The 17,338-nt window shown below is 44.6% G+C and overlaps 1 protein-coding gene across 1 annotated transcript in view; it reads left to right on the forward strand.

Moving 5' to 3' along the window:
• The window catches only part of LOC116464161 (sodium/glucose cotransporter 1-like), a gene marked incomplete at both ends in the record, with an annotated part of 36,847 nt that extends 23,879 nt beyond the window's left edge, over positions 1-12,968 (forward strand). Inside the window, 5 exons of the mRNA XM_058434997.1 lie at positions 8,492-8,597; positions 9,732-9,812; positions 11,090-11,310; positions 11,551-11,686; positions 12,861-12,968. Coding sequence (XP_058290980.1) covers positions 8,492-8,597; positions 9,732-9,812; positions 11,090-11,310; positions 11,551-11,686; positions 12,861-12,968 — 652 coding nt within the window. The remainder of the gene's footprint in view (positions 1-8,491; positions 8,598-9,731; positions 9,813-11,089; positions 11,311-11,550; positions 11,687-12,860) is intronic.
• Positions 12,969-17,338: the final 4,370 nt, after the last annotated feature.

The raw sequence follows: 17,338 nt of genomic DNA on the forward strand, positions 1-17,338 counted from the left end.
GAGTTGGGGCCAACACCTAGGAACAGTGCTGCCTCCTTGTGTAGCTTCCTGACTCACACTGCTTCTGCCCTTGACCCATGCCTTTGTGCTTTCTCCACTAATGTCATGATTCAGCCTCCTTTACTTTCTCCTCCTCTGCTTCAGGGTTGGTGTTTTTGTTTGTTTGTTTTGTTTTTTTAGATGTAGTTTCACTCTCGTTGCCCAGGCTGGAGTGCTGTGGCACGATCTTGGCTCACTGCAACCTCCACCTCCCAGGTTCAAGTGATTCTCCTGCCTCAGCCTCCTGAGTAGCTGGGATTACAGGCACGTGCCACCATGCCCAGCTAATTTTTGTATGTTTTCAGTAGAGATGGGGGGGTTTCACCATGTTGGCCAGGCTGGTCTCGAACTCCTGACCTCAGATTATCCACCCACTTCGGCCTCCCAAAGTGCTGGGATTACAGGTGTAAGCCACTGCGCCCAGCCCCCAGGTTGGTTTTTAGTTATAAGATGAAAAGCCTGGGCTTTCCCATTTTATTTGATTAGAGACCAGTGTGCAGAGCCTGGACTGGGAAATGCTGGGAGGGCTAGAGAAATCGGGCTTTGGCTTCCTGAGAAAGGGCAGTGTGTCTGTCTAAGAAGAGAAAAGGGAATGTGAGCTGGAGGGTGAGGAGGTCACACTGCAATGAGCAGGAGGGTGGTACCTGTCTACTGTGCACGTAGAGGAGGATGCTGGGCCTCCCCTTCTCCCAGGCAAGTGTCCTCCAAGTCCACAGTTCAAGCAGGTGAAAGTCTGTGGACTGCAGTTGCCATGGTAAGAGCACTCTTTGTCCTCAGAGCTGGTGCAGGGGTGGCAGGGATGGTCATATAAATAAATTAGGTGCCCAACCTCTCTCCCTGCCTTCTCTATCACCTCACCTATTTTTCAAGTTACTGATTAAACCTTCTTGGACTTGGGAGCCCCCAGGGAGCCGAGGGATAGCCTCTTTCAGCTCAGATCCAGATGGAGCCCATCCCCCAGGAGCCCGCTTTTTCTAAATTTGGCTTTTGAATTGTATGTGATGTGTGCTGCTCCCTCTCTGTGTGATTTTTAAGGCTCCTTACCCTCCTCACCCTCCTGCTCACATTCCCTTTTCTCTTCTTGGACAGATGCACTGCCCTCCCTCAGGAAGCTGAAGCCTTGTTTCTCCAGCCTTCCCAGCATTTCCCAGTCCAGACTCTGCACACTGGTCTCTAATCAAATAAGACTGAAAAGCCCAGGCTTTTTATCTTATAATTAAACACTAACCCTGAAGGACAGGAGGAGAAAGTGAAGGAGGCTGAATAATGATATTAGTGGAGGCCATGACCAACATTATACTTACTCCATCCATTGCCCAAGACCAGGGATCCCTTGACAAATACATAAGAAGTTTGATAGCTGCCCTCTATTTAGTGCCGGTCTCTTCATGTAGTCTCCAATAGGGGTTTTACTTACACCCTCTTCAGTTCTCAGAAGAGTACAGCATGGGTAGGGATTTCTATTATTTGTTTGTTTGTTTACTGAGATAGGGTATTGCTCTGTTGCCCAGGCTGGAGTGTAGTGGCATGATCATGGGTCAATGCAACCTTAAACTCGTGGGCTCAAGTGATCATCCTGCCTCAGCCTCCTGAGTAGCTGAGACTACATCCATGTGCCACCATGCCCAGCTATTTTTTACTTTTTTTTTTTTTTTTTTTAGAGATAGGGTCTCACTATGTTACCCAGGCTGGTCTTGAACTCCTCACCTCAAGTGATCCTCTTGCCTTAACTCCCAAAGTGCTGGGATTACAGGTGTGAGCCACCACATCTGGCTGGGATTTTAATTTTATTTTCCATTTTATGGGAGAGAAAACTGAGTCTCAGAGAAGTTAGGTAATTTCCCCCAAATTACACAGCTAGTATGTGGCAAAGCCAGGACTGGAGCAGGGTCTCTCCAGTGCCAAAGTCTGTTCTCAGTGTTCTGCCCTGTGCTTGGATGGGATGAAGGCATAGAATGAGGGGATGGGATAGATCATGTGGTCTTATGTCCTGCGCTTTCATTTTACAGATGGAGAAACTGAGGTCCAGACAGGGGAAGGGACTATGAGGGGTTAAACAGGAGCAGAACTGGGATGAGAAGCAGATTTCCTCACACTGAATCTAAACCTTTTGACATTATATGCCCCCTACCGTCTAAGTCTTTCATTCTTCCAGTACAGAGTAGGTTAGAATTCAAGACCCTGGGAAAAATGAAGAGAGCCAGTTAAATGAACCTCACAATATAAACAAGTTGCCAAGAGTAGGATTTGAGAGGACTGTGAGGAGAGAACATCAGCTGCACACTGGGTATATGAAGGATCTGAAGGAGGGACATCTAGGCAGGGGGTAGGGTAGAGAGGGATGCAGACAGGCAAGGCTTTGTCTTCATAAATTCGGTTGGTTTTAGGTTCAACATGAGTCACAGAGCATGAAATTTTAAAAAGAATTACACCGATATCAACTGTACCTGCTAGAAGCTCACTTCAAGACACACAGGAATGCAGGGCTCATGGACAAAAGAAAATAACTGTTCATTAACAAAATATGGTGATAAGGCATTTATATTCCACACAAACCAAGATTCACCAATTGTATGTGTGTGTGGAAGGGCACAGATGGTTTGTGATGGGTGAGACGAGAGGAGGGATGGTGTGAGATTCCTGTCCAGAGAGTGAACAACCAGGGACCTGCCACGAAGGCTTGGGGAGAATGTAGGGATCCAGTGGGGTTGTAATTAATGGGAGAGAGGAGAAAGTACAGGGCATTGTAGGTGCAGAGCCCAGATGTGGCCCAGGCCATTGGGCAGCTGTGATGTGGAGCCTTGGCTATGGCTACCATCTTTTGGTCACGTATTTTTGGGCTCCGAGACTCAGAACTGATTGTCCTTCCATGAGCTCCTGAATTTTATTGGCTCCCTCGAGCACCTGCCTTATCAAGCTCTGAGAAGCATTCCATTCTGTAAAATTTCCCGGCATGTGCATCTTATGCAAATGTGCACAATCCCTGGAGATAAAGCCTCAGATTTTATGACTTACGTGTGATGACTGAATGTTCATGTCCCCATTTGTGTTTCCTAGGGCTGTTATCACAGATCACAGCTACAATAAATGTTTACAGCAATTTTGCTGTCCATTTTGGATCCTTGGGTGAAAAGAAGAGCTTTGGCTTTTGCTTAAGATTTGAATGCTCATTCCCAGGGCCACTCACTTTCACAAGTGGAAAGAGAAATTTGAGTAATGGTTCTTCACCATCTGAAACCACGAGGCTTGGCAGGATTTATCAAATGCTCAAATACATCTTGGTTAGGACCAGAATGGACAGCAAACACACACATATAAAATCACTGGATCTCAAAACATCAGAGCCAAGGCGAAGCAACATCCCCAAAGCTCCCAATCAGACTCAGTCACTTGCAGATGCGTTCCAACTGGGTTCTGTATTTTTATTCCCCATGAGTCCCATGGACATTGTTCAGCCAAATTTTCAAAGTGACAGGAACTACACCCCTAGGCTAAATCCAGCACATGATCTATTTTTGTAAGTAAAGTTTTACTGGAGCCCAGCCAAGCCCATTGTTTGTGTTGTCTGTGGCTGCTTTTATGCTTTAATGGCAGAGTGTGACAGAGACAGTAAATGCAAAGCATAAAACATTTACTTCCGGGCCCTTTACAGAAAAAGTTTGCCAATTCTTGATCTAGAGGACCATAATTTTTTATTTCACTTCAAGTTGGTTTTGCTTAGCAGCACTGGAGAAATTTTCTTCTTTCCCTTCCGCCTCCCCATTTCCCTCTTTCCTTCCTTCCTTCCTTCCCTCTTTCCTTCCTTCCTTCCTTCCTTCTTTCCTTCCTTCCTTGCTTCCTTCCTTCCTTCCTTCCTTCCTTCTTTCCTTCCTTCCTTCCTTCCCTCCCTCCCTCCTTTCTTCCTTCACTCCCTCCTTCTCTTTCTTTCTCTCTCTCCGTTACCTTCCCTTTCTTTCCTTCCTTCCCTCCCTTCCTCTCTCCCCCTTTCTTCACTCTCTTCCTTTCCCTTCCTTTCCCCTTCTTCCTTCCTTTCGCTCTTTCCTTTTTCCCTTCCCTTTCCTTTCCCTCCCTCCATCCTTCCCCCTACTCTCTTTTAAGGGCTAACATTAGTTTAGGGAAAGAGCAATCTGGGATAAGCTGTGAAACAAATGGTCTCATGGGATTACAGGACAGTTATTTTATATCAAAGCTGGTGCTGTGTTCCCTATACAGTCCCCTATTTTTATAAATAAAAAATTTAATGAAATACTTCAAATATACAGGAATGCAGAAAGAATATAGCAAACACCCTTATATCCACCACTCAGATTTTATAGATCTTAACAATTTATTATTTGTAGAAAAGAAATAAAACATTACAGATATAGCCGAAGACCTATTTATACCGTTTTCTTGGTCTCATTTTCCTCTTTCCTAAAAGGTGAATGCTGTCTTGAACTTGGTGTGGATTCTTCTAGTCTATGTTTTTATATTTTTACTACATATATATGGGTACTCATATAGCCATAAAGAATATATTCTGATTTAAAATTTCTGCTTCCTGCACTTTTGAAACTGTAGGAAAAAATATAACATTGGCATTTAAAAATCTTGGGGTGGGAGATGCACACTGTTATCTCCAATACCAGTATTTTCATATTTTGGCCTTGCTCAAATTGTGTGTATTCTTTCACAAAGTTGCAGTCAGAATATGCGCACCATTTTGTTGTCTTCTCCCCAGCCCTACCATCAAATTGTAAATGTTGTTCCAGTTTCAATTTTCATAATTATTATTTTTAGGGGCTGCAGAACATAACTGTTGACATATAATTTTTAGAAAGCCACTTAAAAATACTCTGGTGGACAAAAATCTCTTGACAGTGGTCACTTTGGGGCTACTTTTACTTTTCAGTGTGTAACTTCCGTGATTTTTTATTTATTTATTTAATTTTTATTTATTTTTTTTGAGCAAAACTCTGCCACCCAGGCTGGAGTGCAGTGGCATGATCTTGGCTCACTGCAACCTCTGCCTCCCAGGTTCAAGCAGTTCTCCTGCCTTGGCCTCCCAATTAGCTGAGATTACAGGCATGCGCCACCACACCTGGCTAATTTTTGTATTTTTAGCAGAGATGGGGTTTTACCATGTTGGCCAGGCTGGTGTCTCAAACTCCTGACCTCAAGTGATCTGCTTGCCTCAGCCTCCCAAAGTTCTGGGATTACAGGCATAAGCCACTGTGCCTGGCCTGTGGTGTTTATTTTAACCTCCCACACATACATTATTTTATTTGAGATTTTATTTTAAAAGTAAATTAAAAATTTTTTCTTTGTTGTTAAAAAAGACCTTGCTGGCTGAGCATGGTGGCTCAGGCCTGTAATCCCAGCAGTTTGGGAGGCTGAGGTGGGTGGATCACAAGATCAGGAGATTGAGACCATTCTGGCCAACAGGTTGAAACCCTGTCTCTACTAAAATACGAAAAAAATTAGCCAGGCATGGTGGCACACACCTGTAGTCCCAGCTACTCGGGAGGCTGAGGCAGGGGAATCACTTGAACCTGGGAGATGGAGGTTGCAGTGAGCCAAGATTGTGCCACTGCACTCCAGCTTGGCGACAGAGCAAGACTCTGTCTCCAAAAAAAGACCTCGCTTTCTGTAGAAAATATTCCAGAAAGACCTTGCTTTTCAATGTTGTTTTGAGGATCAAAATAATGCATGTGCCTAAATGTCCTTGGCAAACTGTAAAACTCTCTGAACATGAAGAAAAGAAAAACAAAACAAACAAAAAACCCTAGTGAGTTTGTTTGGCAGCTAGGAAGGACCAAAGACTAATGTCAGAGCACCCAGACTAGAGTGGCCTTGCTCAGCTGGAGTCACCTACATAAGCTTAGCTAAGGTATTCCCAGCCTGGCCTTTGGCATGCCAAGGGCAGAATTCATCTGTGAAGTGAGAATGACTCATGTGAGGAAGAATTTGTCCTAGGTTTCTTCAATTCACCAGGGAGGTTTCCTTAGAATCCTTTATCTGTACTGTTAGAAGGAAATAGAATATCATAAAAACAAGATTTCTATTAGCCTAACACTTTTCAGAAGTCTTTATAGAGGTCATTTATAGCATTATCTTATAACTTATGTGTTACTTCTTTGTGACTAATGACAGCAAGGCACATATTAATGAGGGTATCACAGTCTACTATGGCGTGTTTTCATAAAGCATTAAAAATTAACTACTCTGGAAAATCAACCAAGGGCAGTTTAAAGGCAGTATCAGCTTTGTAATCTTTTCCTAGCTTATTTACACTTATTAGCTAATCCACCAAATGAAACGTGTGTTCATTTAACAGAATTTCACTGCAATCAGTGAATGGGGCCCCTTGAATTTAAGTAACTTTATGTGACTGTGTAGAGGCATGAGAGGAGAGGGACCAGCATTATAAATATTCATTACAATTTCAAGTGGCCCAGTGTGCAGAGTCAGGAAGAAGTGGCCATTTCACTTTTGGCAAGACTTATGCACAGCAGGGGCCCCTTCCTCCTCTTGGGCTACTGCAGAGGGCAAGGCAGAATGGAAGCGGTCCAGGACCTGGGAGAAGAATGCTTTCCTCACTGCAGACCTTTCCCACTTCCAACCACTGAGAATCACAAGCCCCTGGAGCCAGGACTTCCTGCATAAACACGAGGACACTGAGAATTAGAGAGGGGAAATGTTTTGCCCAAAGGTTTGCAGGCCTAGAGTGGCGGCACTGGGGCTAAAATGCTGGTTCTTCTGACTGCTAGCTCCAGGGAGAGAGGAGTTTCTTTCTAACTCACCATCTCTCCTCCCACCTCCTGGCTCTGCCTCCCCTCCTTCACCAGGAAAGGTGGTGACTTGGGTCCCCTGGGTGAGAGAATCTTCAGGGGAGGTCTGGGCAGAGGGGAACTAAGGCATCAGGTCCTCAAAAGGCCCACCTTGGGGAAGGGGGTCGAATCACCTTCCAGGGCCCACGTGTTAGCTCAGAAGCATGGAGTTGGTATTAGGTGTGCTCTTTGCTAATTAATGGAGGGAGGGAATAGGAGATTCTCATAGGAGGGACAGGCAGGTGTGGTGGGAAACTTAAACACTGGAGAGCCCTCAGGAGCAGCAATGGGATGGGGACTGGGAAACGGGACTAGAGAGGAGATGCAAGATGTAAGAGGAGATGTGAGAAGTAAGAGTCCAACCCTGCTGGCCCATCCCCAAGGCTCCATCTGGGCGCCGTCTGCATGCCATGAAATGTTAGGGTTTGTGCAGTGAAACAGTTTGTGCATTCATTCCATCTAGGGGAAGTCCAGTTTCTTCCACACCTGGAGATTTGAAAACAAAAGACTCAGCTGGGTGCGGTGGCTCATGCCTGTAATCCCAGCACTTTGGGGGTCCAAGGCAGGCAGATCACGAGGTCAGGAGTTCGAGACCAGCCTGACCAACATGGTGAAACCCTGTCTCTACTAAAAATACAAAAATTAGCTGGGTGTGTGATCCCAGCTACTCAGGAGGCTGAGGCAGGAGAATCGCTTGAACCCGGGAGGCAGAGGTTGCAGTGAGTTGAGATCACGCCACTGCACTCTAGCCCGAGCGACCGAGTGAGACTCCGTCAAGAAAAATAAATAAAAAAGACTCACCATGATCATCCCTTAATACTACCCTCCCTGGTATTGTTTTGGAGATGACATGAACGTGTATTTGGGGTGACCCTGGTGCTCTCTGCTGGTTTATATGAGCAACTGCACCATCCAGCCAGGTAGAAGGTTCATTAGGAGAAGGCCGAAAGAGACAGGAAGGAGAAAGGGTGAAGGTGGAAGAACTGCATCGAGAATTCAGGAGTGAGGAGGGAGCAATTCTCCCAGAAATTACATGAAATAATCTAAATAAAACCAGCAAGTACCAAGCCTGCTATGTAAGAGGTGCTTGGTGACGTTCTGGTTGTGTCTGAGTCAAGATGGACTGCATCCGGGTTGGGAAGTTAAAATTACAAACTTGCTAAGTTTCTCCCCGCTCCTGGGTGGGGGTAGAGTTTCTCACTTATGGACTCTCCAGCACTCAGACTTGCTTTTGGGAATGAGCTCTGATAAACCTGTGTACACTGAGGTGCAAAAGATGGACAATAGCTCAGAGCAACAGTCTACAGGTGACTTGCAAGGAACCTCTAAGTGTTAATAGCTGTTCCTTGGCAAAAAGAGTTTGATAGTTCAATGAGTTTGTGAATGTCATGTACCACGTTCCCTCCCTGGGGATGACTGTACATGGTATATATTAAAGGCTCAGAAAAGTTGTGTGTCAGAGAAACCGCCTTAACTCTGTTTAGCATTTTATAGACCTTTTTGACCATGGAATTCTTTTTCTCATGGAATACCTATTATCATCTTGAATAAAGCTTGCTTGGAAAATCAGGAGTAGAGAGACCATAGGCCCTGTAGGCAGCTGACCTCTCTCCCTCCTAACTCCGCCTCTCCTCTCCTTCCAGGCAGACATCTTCTCAGGGGCCATATTCATCAATCTGGCCTTAGGCCTGAATCTGTATTTAGCCATCTTTCTCTTATTGGCAATCACTGCCCTTTACACAATTACAGGTGAGTCCATTCAAATAAACCAGCACCTCAAGCCCAGCTCAGGATCAGGCACTAGTGAAGGATAAAGAGAAGTAGGAGAGGAGGTTTCTCTTCTTGAGGAGGAGAGATACACTCAGGTAAGAGTTTGGGAGTGAGGTATTTGCTTAGTCCCAACTCATAGACCCTCCAAGTTATACGAGTGGTTTCGGAAAGCTGTGGTGTTGGCTGGGATAGTCAGGGAAGCTTCTCACAGGAGTGCATGCAGAGCTGGGCCCTGTGGGTTGTGGAGATGACTTAGCTAAGATGGGAGAATCAGAGCAGTGGCAGGTGCAGAAATAAGTGAGCACAAGAGAGTGGAGGCAGGGTAGGCACGCAGATGCTCCTGGCTGGAGGAGGGTGGCCATGAAGAATCGTGGGGATTTGTGGGGACCATACAGCTTGATAGTTCAAATGAGGTCACAGTATACTGTGTGTTTTGAACACAGTATACTGGGGTTTGGAAAGCCAGGCAGAGGCCTTGGATTTGATGTGTCAGGGACTGGGAGCCCCTGTAAGGAGAGAGAAAGGAAGTGACTTCCACACAGAGGTTTTAGAAGAAGACTCAAGTGGCCACCCAAGAAGCTGGTGCATGAATAACAATTGGGGCTCCTTTGCAGAGGGGTCACTCTGCCTCCTTGGTTGGGGTGGGAGGGATCAGCTTTAGAACTTGCTGCTTGACTGGAGCCCCACAGCTTTGGGGACTAAGAAAAAGGTAGACATAGAAGCGGCCCTCTGAAATGTGCCAATTTGGTGATGTCCCACCATCTCCACAGCCAGCTGTTTGCTCCTTCCTGCCTTGAGTGTGGAAGACGCTTCTTCTTACCACAGAGGAGCCATCTCCTTTGAGCCATCTTCTGGCTCAAAAGGGTCACACCAGACTCCCCTCAAGTAGGGAGAAACATTCACCACTTCTATGACAGGTGTAGCTGTGGGAACATGCTGAATAGCAGAATACTGTAACAGGACAAGGGAGGGAAGGAAGGAGAAGCAGGTGGACAACTGTGGGGATTTTCTCAGAAGGCCAGCAGGAAGTAGAGGGTGGAGAGTGGGGAAGGAAGCAAGTAGACAGGTCACCCTCCACATGAGGTCAGATGTGTTGTCTTCTTGCCTGCTTAGGGGGCCTGGCAGCGGTGATTTACACGGACACCTTGCAGACGGTGATCATGCTGGTGGGGTCTTTAATCCTGACTGGGTTTGGTAAGTGGGGCCAGGGCAGGCTGAGGAGGTGGGAGCAGAGGTAGAGGGCCTCAGGAAGAGAAAGGCAAGTCAAGCCTCTCTACCTGTTGCCAGCCTAGGCAGTGAGCTGAGGCGTGCTCTGCCCTTCCAAAGGGAGAGTCCAGCCCAGATGGGCTGTCATTATGGGTATACAGGGTCAGCTTCCTCATCCCTGGAAGACTGAAGCTGGGGCTGGTCCTGGATTTTCTGCTGCCCTCTCTCACCAGTCTGGGCTAGTGGTTGTGCTTTGAGCCTGTGATAACATGGTGTTCTGTTTGCAGAGAAACCGGACAAAAAATGATAAGGCTAAGTATCCATCAAGCTAAATCTATTCAGATGTTGCGTCTTCAATCTCAGGCTGGATCTCATCTACGTTTTGATGTCAAATGTCCTTTCTTTTATGAATTGTTGATAGTGGGTGATGTTCCTTTTAATGCCCTTATTTGGCAAAATTAAAAACTTGGCTCTTCAGTGTTGGCCTTCCTTTTTTTTTTTTTTGCAATTTTACTTGTCTATGAAATTTTAAAGATGAGACTGGAGAACCTAGAGGTAAGGGTACTTATTATGGGAGGATAGAAAGTACATTTTATTTCTAGGTGCTCAAGGCCCACTGTGTATCCTACAAAGACTTGTTTTTGCTCTCCATTCTTCTGTTTTCTAAGGACTTTCATTTCATTCTCCCCAGTAGGCCCTGGGTGTTAGCAATGCAGGCAGTGGAATGACTTATTCAAGGACACACAATTGAGAGGTGGCAGGTTCCAGATTTCTCACCCATTCCCTGTCCATCTCATCACACTGCTGGGTCCAGGGGTGGTAGGTCTGGGTCCGAGGTCCCAAAAGCCACTCTGTGTGTCTAGGTCTGTGTGTCTCTAGGCCTGAGTCCAAGGCTCCAAAGGCCATGGCTGACAGCAGAGGATGAGGGAAAAAACAGGGTCTTTGTATGTGGTCCCAACCCAAGGTCTTTCTTGGATTAATAAAAGTCCCTTCCCTTTTATAAAGAGGTTTACAGTTGGAGCACTTTTACAAGTTATTGCTTTGGTCCCCATAGTAGCCCCCAAGGGGGCTGGGCAGGGCTACTAATCTCATTCTATGGATGACAAAGCTGATACCCAGAATGGGAAGGTGACTTGCCCAAGGCCACTCAGTGAGGGCTCTGTCTGTGGGTTGGGTCCTCTCGGTTTCTCAGGCATCTATGGAAAGAAGCTGCTATGAAGAGTTGAAGGTTTCAGAATGTTCATTTCTGTACTGATGTTTTCCAGCTTTTCATGAAGTGGGAGGCTATGACGCCTTCATGGAAAAGTACATGAAAGCAATTCCAACCCTAGTGTCTGATGGCAACACCACCTTTCAGGAAAAATGCTACACTCCAAGGGCCGACTCCTTCCACATCTTCCGAGATCCCCTCACGGGAGACCTCCCATGGCCTGGGCTCATCTTTGGGATGACCATCCTTGCCTTGTGGTACTGGTGCACAGATCAGGTACCCAAGCTGGATGTGTGGGATGGACAGAGTCTTCCCCAGGGCCCTACAGGAACTCCTGTCTGTCTGTGGTTTGTAGGGTTGGGACAGGGAGGGGAGAGCTCAGGTGGTTTGTGAGTTGCCTTTCCCCAGTGATACAGGAGTGCCAGGTCAATGACCCAAGATGGCGAAGCTGGGAAGTACAAAGGTGTCACAGGGTCTCTGGTCTGCACAGCTCCCTTACTGGGCTTTTTCTGGCAGGTCATTGTACAGCGCTGCCTCTCAGCCAAGAATATGTCTCACGTGAAGGCCGGCTGCACCCTGTGTGGATATCTAAAGCTGCTGCCCATGTTCATCATGGTGATGCCAGGAATGATCAGCCGCATTCTGTACACAGGTAATAACTTCTGCTGGACCCACAAACCACTCTCCCTTTTTCTGTCTCCAAGTCACTTCTAAAGCTCTATAGCTTCCTGCTTCCTCCTTTTTTTTTTTTTTTTTTTTTGAGACCAGGTCTCACTCTGTCACCCAGGCTGGAGTGCAGTGGTGTGATCATTGCTCACTGCAGTCTCCAACTCTAACTCCTGGGCCCTAGTGACCTTCCTGCTTCAGCCTCCTGAGCAGCTGGGACTACAGGTATGTACCACTATGCCTGCTTAATTTTTAATTTTTTTTTTTGTAGCGATGGGATTTTGCTATGTTGCTCAGGCTGGTCTCGAACTCCTGGCCTCAAGTGATCCTCCTGCCTTGGCCTTCCAAAGTGCTGGGATTATAGGCATGAGCCACCACGCCTGGCCATCTTCTTTATTTGTTATGGTCATATCCAAGCATTATTGTTCCTCTGCTAGACAGTGAGCAACTTGAGGGAACTTTTGGAGTTGTCTTCCCTGGTTTCTTACGTTGACAATTGTTTCCTCCTTTTTTTTTTTTTTTTTCCAAATCTTCTAAAGTTATGACATGCCTCCAGGTCACTTCTCCCTAATAATATTTGCTCAATTGTTGCTCAATCTCTTGCTCTCTGCCTTCCACCCTGAATGTTTCTTTGATTCCTTTCCTCCTTTGCCTAGAAATTGTCTTTCTTCCTTAGTCAGAGCTCATCAATGTGTCAGGGCCAGCAGGGTGGGGCAGGCACCAAAGGGTTCTGTGGAGAGCTGCACTCCTGAGGAACCATTTCAGGGCCTTGGAAAGGAATATCCTGTTTGAAACCTTGTTTTAAGAAGGTGAATTTTGGCCGGGCACGGTGGCTCACGCCTGTAATCCCAGCACTTTGGGAGGCTGAGGCGGATGGATCACGAGGTCAGGAGATCGACAGTGAAACCCTATCTCTACTAAAAATACAAAAAATTAGCCAGGCGTGGTGGCGGGCACCTGTAATCCCAGCTACTCAGGAGGCTGAGGCAGGAGAATGGCGTGAACCCGGGAGGCAGAGCTTGCAGCGAGCCAAGATCGCTCCACTGCACTCCAGCCTGGGCTACAAAGCGAGACTCTGTCTCAAAAAAAAAAAAGAAGGTGAATTTTGGAAATATTTCCCCAATGTCTGCTTGCTGACGTGGCTCTCCATCTCTTCCCAGACAAAATTGCCTGTGTCGTCCCCTCAGAATGTGAGAAATATTGCGGTACCAAGGTTGGCTGTACCAACATTGCCTATCCAACCTTAGTGGTGGAGCTCATGCCCAATGGTGAGAGTCTTTCTTGGGAGGTTGGTAGGGTCTTTCTTGGGAGGCTGATTGGGTTTAGGCACCACCTAGATTCCTGTGGACCTTCTGGGCAAAGCCATTTCTTAGCCAGGGGGGTTAGAAGGGAAAGCATCATTGTGGGTGTCCCCAGTTTTTGGACATGTCCTCTCTCAGTGGGAAGGAGACATATGACTTGGTTGGGTTCTAAGAGTTCTGGGACTTGCCCATCAGCAGGCTTGGAAAGGAGATGATCTGAAAACTTGTTAGAGAAGAACATGACTTTCCATACTCATACAGACGGTCTTTCAAAGCTCTCCAACAGTGGATGTAAATTAGCACACCCATTATGGAGAACTGGATGGTGGTCCCTCAAAAAATTAAAAATAGAACTACCATATGATCTAGCAATCCTGTGACTAGGCATATAGCCAAAGGAAATGAAGTCAGTGTTTTGAAGAGATATCTGCTCTCCTATGTCCACTGTAGCATTATTCACAGTAGTCAAGATGTGGAATCAATATAAATGCCTATCAATGAATGAATGGATGAATGGATAAAGAAAATGTAATATACAGTATATACACAATGGGATACTATTCAGCCTCAAAAAGAAGGAAATTATATCATTTATGACAACATAAATGAACCTGGAGAATATTATGTTTAGTGAAATAATTTAGACTCAAATAAATACCACATATTCTCACTTATATGTAGAGCCTTAAAAAGTCAAATTTGTAGAAGCAGAGAGTAGAATGGTGGTTACTAGGGGTTGGGGTGGGGATCTGGGAAGATGTTGGTCAATGGATACAAAATTTCAGATAAGAGGAATAAGTTCAAAAGATCTATTGTACAACATAGTGACTATAGTTAATAGCAATGTATTATATACTTGAAAATTGCCAAGAGTAGATTTTCAGTGTTCTCACCCCAAAAAATGTTAAGTATGTAAGGTAATGCATATATTTGCTAATTAGCTCAATTGAGCTAATGTATAGATATTTCAAGACATCATATTTTATACCCTCAATATATACAACTTTTACTTGCCAATTAAAAAATATTTTTAAAAAGCTCTCCAACAGATGTTAAAATGAAGGTTTGAACTAGGTCCAAGGGGTTTTATCTGGAGAATGAATTGACTTTTATGCTCTTCCAAGGAAACACATGGGGGAAGAGGCAAGATTTCAGCTCTAGAATGAGGGAGTCTGAGGCAGGAGATGGATGGCATTCAAGGCGGCTTGTCACCATAAAGAATCTGTTTTCCTAGGAGACTGAGTGAGTACTTAGCTGTGACTCCCGAATAGCTAGAGTTTTGTAGTTGACCTGTGGGATTACAGTCATGTTTCAGAAAAATCTCCTAATTCTGGCTCAAGGGATACAAATCTGGCCAGGGGGTTAGGTTAGGGCGTTTCAGGAGAACAAAACTTCAAAGTTATTACCTAGAAAAATTTAGAATAAACCTATAAAATTGTATTACTGAAAAGAAACTTAGAGACTAGTCAAATTCTTTCATTTTACAGTTGGGGAAATGGAAGCCAACAGAGGGAAGGTGAGTTTTCCAGGGCCAAGCAGGAACGTGGTGTCTGGCATTTGGCCTGCTTAACGCTGCTCAAGGCTGGAATTGAGGAATTCGGGAGAGTCTTTTAAAAAATTAAAAAACTACAAACTTCATGCCTGACTTTGGGCAAACCATTTTTATTCAAATTATATAAAAATGGGAATAATACTTAACTAGCCTACTGAGCTGGGCTGCTTATTCATAAGGTTACAATTAGCAGGAGTCACAGTGACTCTTCTAGAAAAGTTCTGGCATGGATTGCACTGGCCTCTGTGGAGTGTTTATGTTATTCCGTTAGGTAGGCAGACCCTCCTAGTCAGGACTAAACATTATGCGGGAGTGGACTGTGCACAATAGAAAGATGTGTGGCATGCAGAACGAAATGCTGTGCTTCCCTGTGCCATTGCTAGTCCCTCCTCTTGGTTGTAATCTGGCTTCAGTAAATACTGCATTCCTTTTTTTTTTTTTTTTTTTAGATGGAGTCTTGCTCTTATCACCCATGCTGGAGTGCAATGGTGTGATCTCGGCTCACTGCAACCTCCACCTCCCCAGTTCAAGCAATTCTCCTGCCTTAGCCTCTGGAGTAGCTAGGATTACAGGCACCTGCCACCACACCCAGCTAATTTTTTTGTATTTTTAGTACAGACGAGGTTTCACCACGTTGGCCACGCTGGTCTCAAACTCCTGACCTCAGGTGATCCACTCGCCTTAGCCTCCGAAAGTGCTGGGATTACAGATGTGAGTCACCGTGCCCAGCCTACTGTGTTCCTTAATGACCTCCCTGTGCTAGACTAAATAGATATTTTCCATTCCTCACCTTACTGGACCCCTCAGTGGCATTCGGCATTATCGATCACTCATCCTCCTTGAGTTGTTCCCTTTTCTTGGATTCCATCATACTGTATTCTCCTGTTTGTCTTTTTAAATTTTCCCCATCCTCTCTGGCTGCTCCTTTTCATTCCATTTGCAGATTCAGCCTCCTCCACTCAGCAAGTAGGTGATCCTCCCACCAATCCACACCAACTTGTATCTATTTTGTCTCCTAATGTATGTCTCTCTATTTTTACTTTTGTTACCCTAGTCTGGTAGACCATTATTTTTTGCCTGGACCACTGTAAAATTATGCACTGTAAAATTATGTTCAGCAAATATTTGTTGAGTAATTAAATGAATGGGGTCTGATAAGAGTGTCATAGAGTGGGGAAAGTTCTATCCCAGCTTACCAATTTCAAGGCAAAGTAGTCCTGAACAAATGGCAGAGCTAGGGCTGAAAGCCCTTCCTACTAACTCCTTGAAATGGACCTTTATCAACTGAAAAATGAGATAATTGGACTTGATGATCTTTATAACTTCTATATCTCTGATAGTTTGTGATCTACACCACACAAACTCAGAAACAGCCATTAAAAAAACCTCCCAACAAATGACAAAATAATTAGAATAGGCAGCCTTTATAATTCATCTTGCAAGGCTGTAGGTGAGACCATACATTATTTAAAGATATAAAACCTAGAGGAATGACAGAATTGTGTTCCAAAAAGATCTCAAGAGGCATGAATGCTGACTCAGATCTAACAAGCTGAAGTTTAATAGAGGTATAAGTGAAGTTCTAAACATTTGGGTCTCCTAAATGCAGTTAGATAGGAATATAGAGAAGAGAGAGTTCAAGGGAACATGAGTTGTCTTTGAATATATCAAAGATGGCAAAATGGATAAGGAGTAAGACCTGTTCTGTTGGGTACCATGAGGACTACATTTGATGCTATAGAGAGGTAGATTTCAGCCTACTCAGAACTGTCTGAGGGCAGGTTCCCTGTAGGGTAGGAGATTTCCTGTTGCTGTAGAGTTGGGCAGAGGAATGTTGTGGAAGGGATTCATGTATCAGATGGATAATAGATCTAGGTGATCCTAAGGTTACTTTTACTCCTGAGACTGTAAAACTCTTGTTAGTGGGTCCTCAGCTTGGCCTGGCCTTCTAGCCTCAGCAGGTGTCCCCCTGTGCACTCCTTGGTATGGGAAGAATAATAGAGATTATAGCCAACCAGGCTTGCTATAATTGAGAAAACTTTAATAACAAGAGTTCCGTATTCCTATTTGGGAAGGTGTAGTATTCCGTATTCTGATTTGGGAAGGTATCCCTGTTTAACACATCAAGAAATGAGGCCTAGAGCTTGACGTAACTTGCTTATGATCAGAGTTAGAAATACAGCCTTGTCTTTCAAAAAAAAAAAAAAACTTAATTGAGCTTAAATTCACCTACCCTACAATTCCCTCATTTAAAATGTACAATTCAGTGGTTTTTTAAGTATATTCACAGAGTTGTGCAAGCGTCGCTGAAATAAATTTTAGAAAATTTGTGTCATGCCATAAAGAAATCCTATACCTGCTAATGAAATGAGCAGACTCTCCCTATTTCACCCCAACCTCCCAGTCCTTGGCAACCACTAACATACTTTCTGTATTCCTAGATTTGCCTATTCTGGATATTTCATATAAATAGAATCATATAATAGGTGTTTTTTTGTGACTTGCTTCTTTTACTTAACATAATGTTTGCAAGGTTCTTCTGTGTCCTAGCATGTATTTGTATGTCATTCCTTTTTATTGACGAATAATATTCCATCACATGTTTACCCATTTGTCAATTGCTTATGCATTTTGTTTATCCACTTATCATTTGGTGGACATTTGTGTTGCTCCTCCTTTTTGGGTATTACAAGTAATAATATTACAAACATTAATGTGTGAGTTTTTGAGTGGACATATGTTTTCGTTTCTCTTGGGTAGAGAGAAATGAAATTCCACCTAGGAA

The sequence above is a fragment of the Hylobates moloch genome, unplaced genomic scaffold (genome assembly GCF_009828535.3).
Source record: "Hylobates moloch isolate HMO894 unplaced genomic scaffold, HMol_V3 SCAFFOLD_239, whole genome shotgun sequence".
NCBI lineage: Eukaryota > Metazoa > Chordata > Mammalia > Primates > Hylobatidae > Hylobates > Hylobates moloch.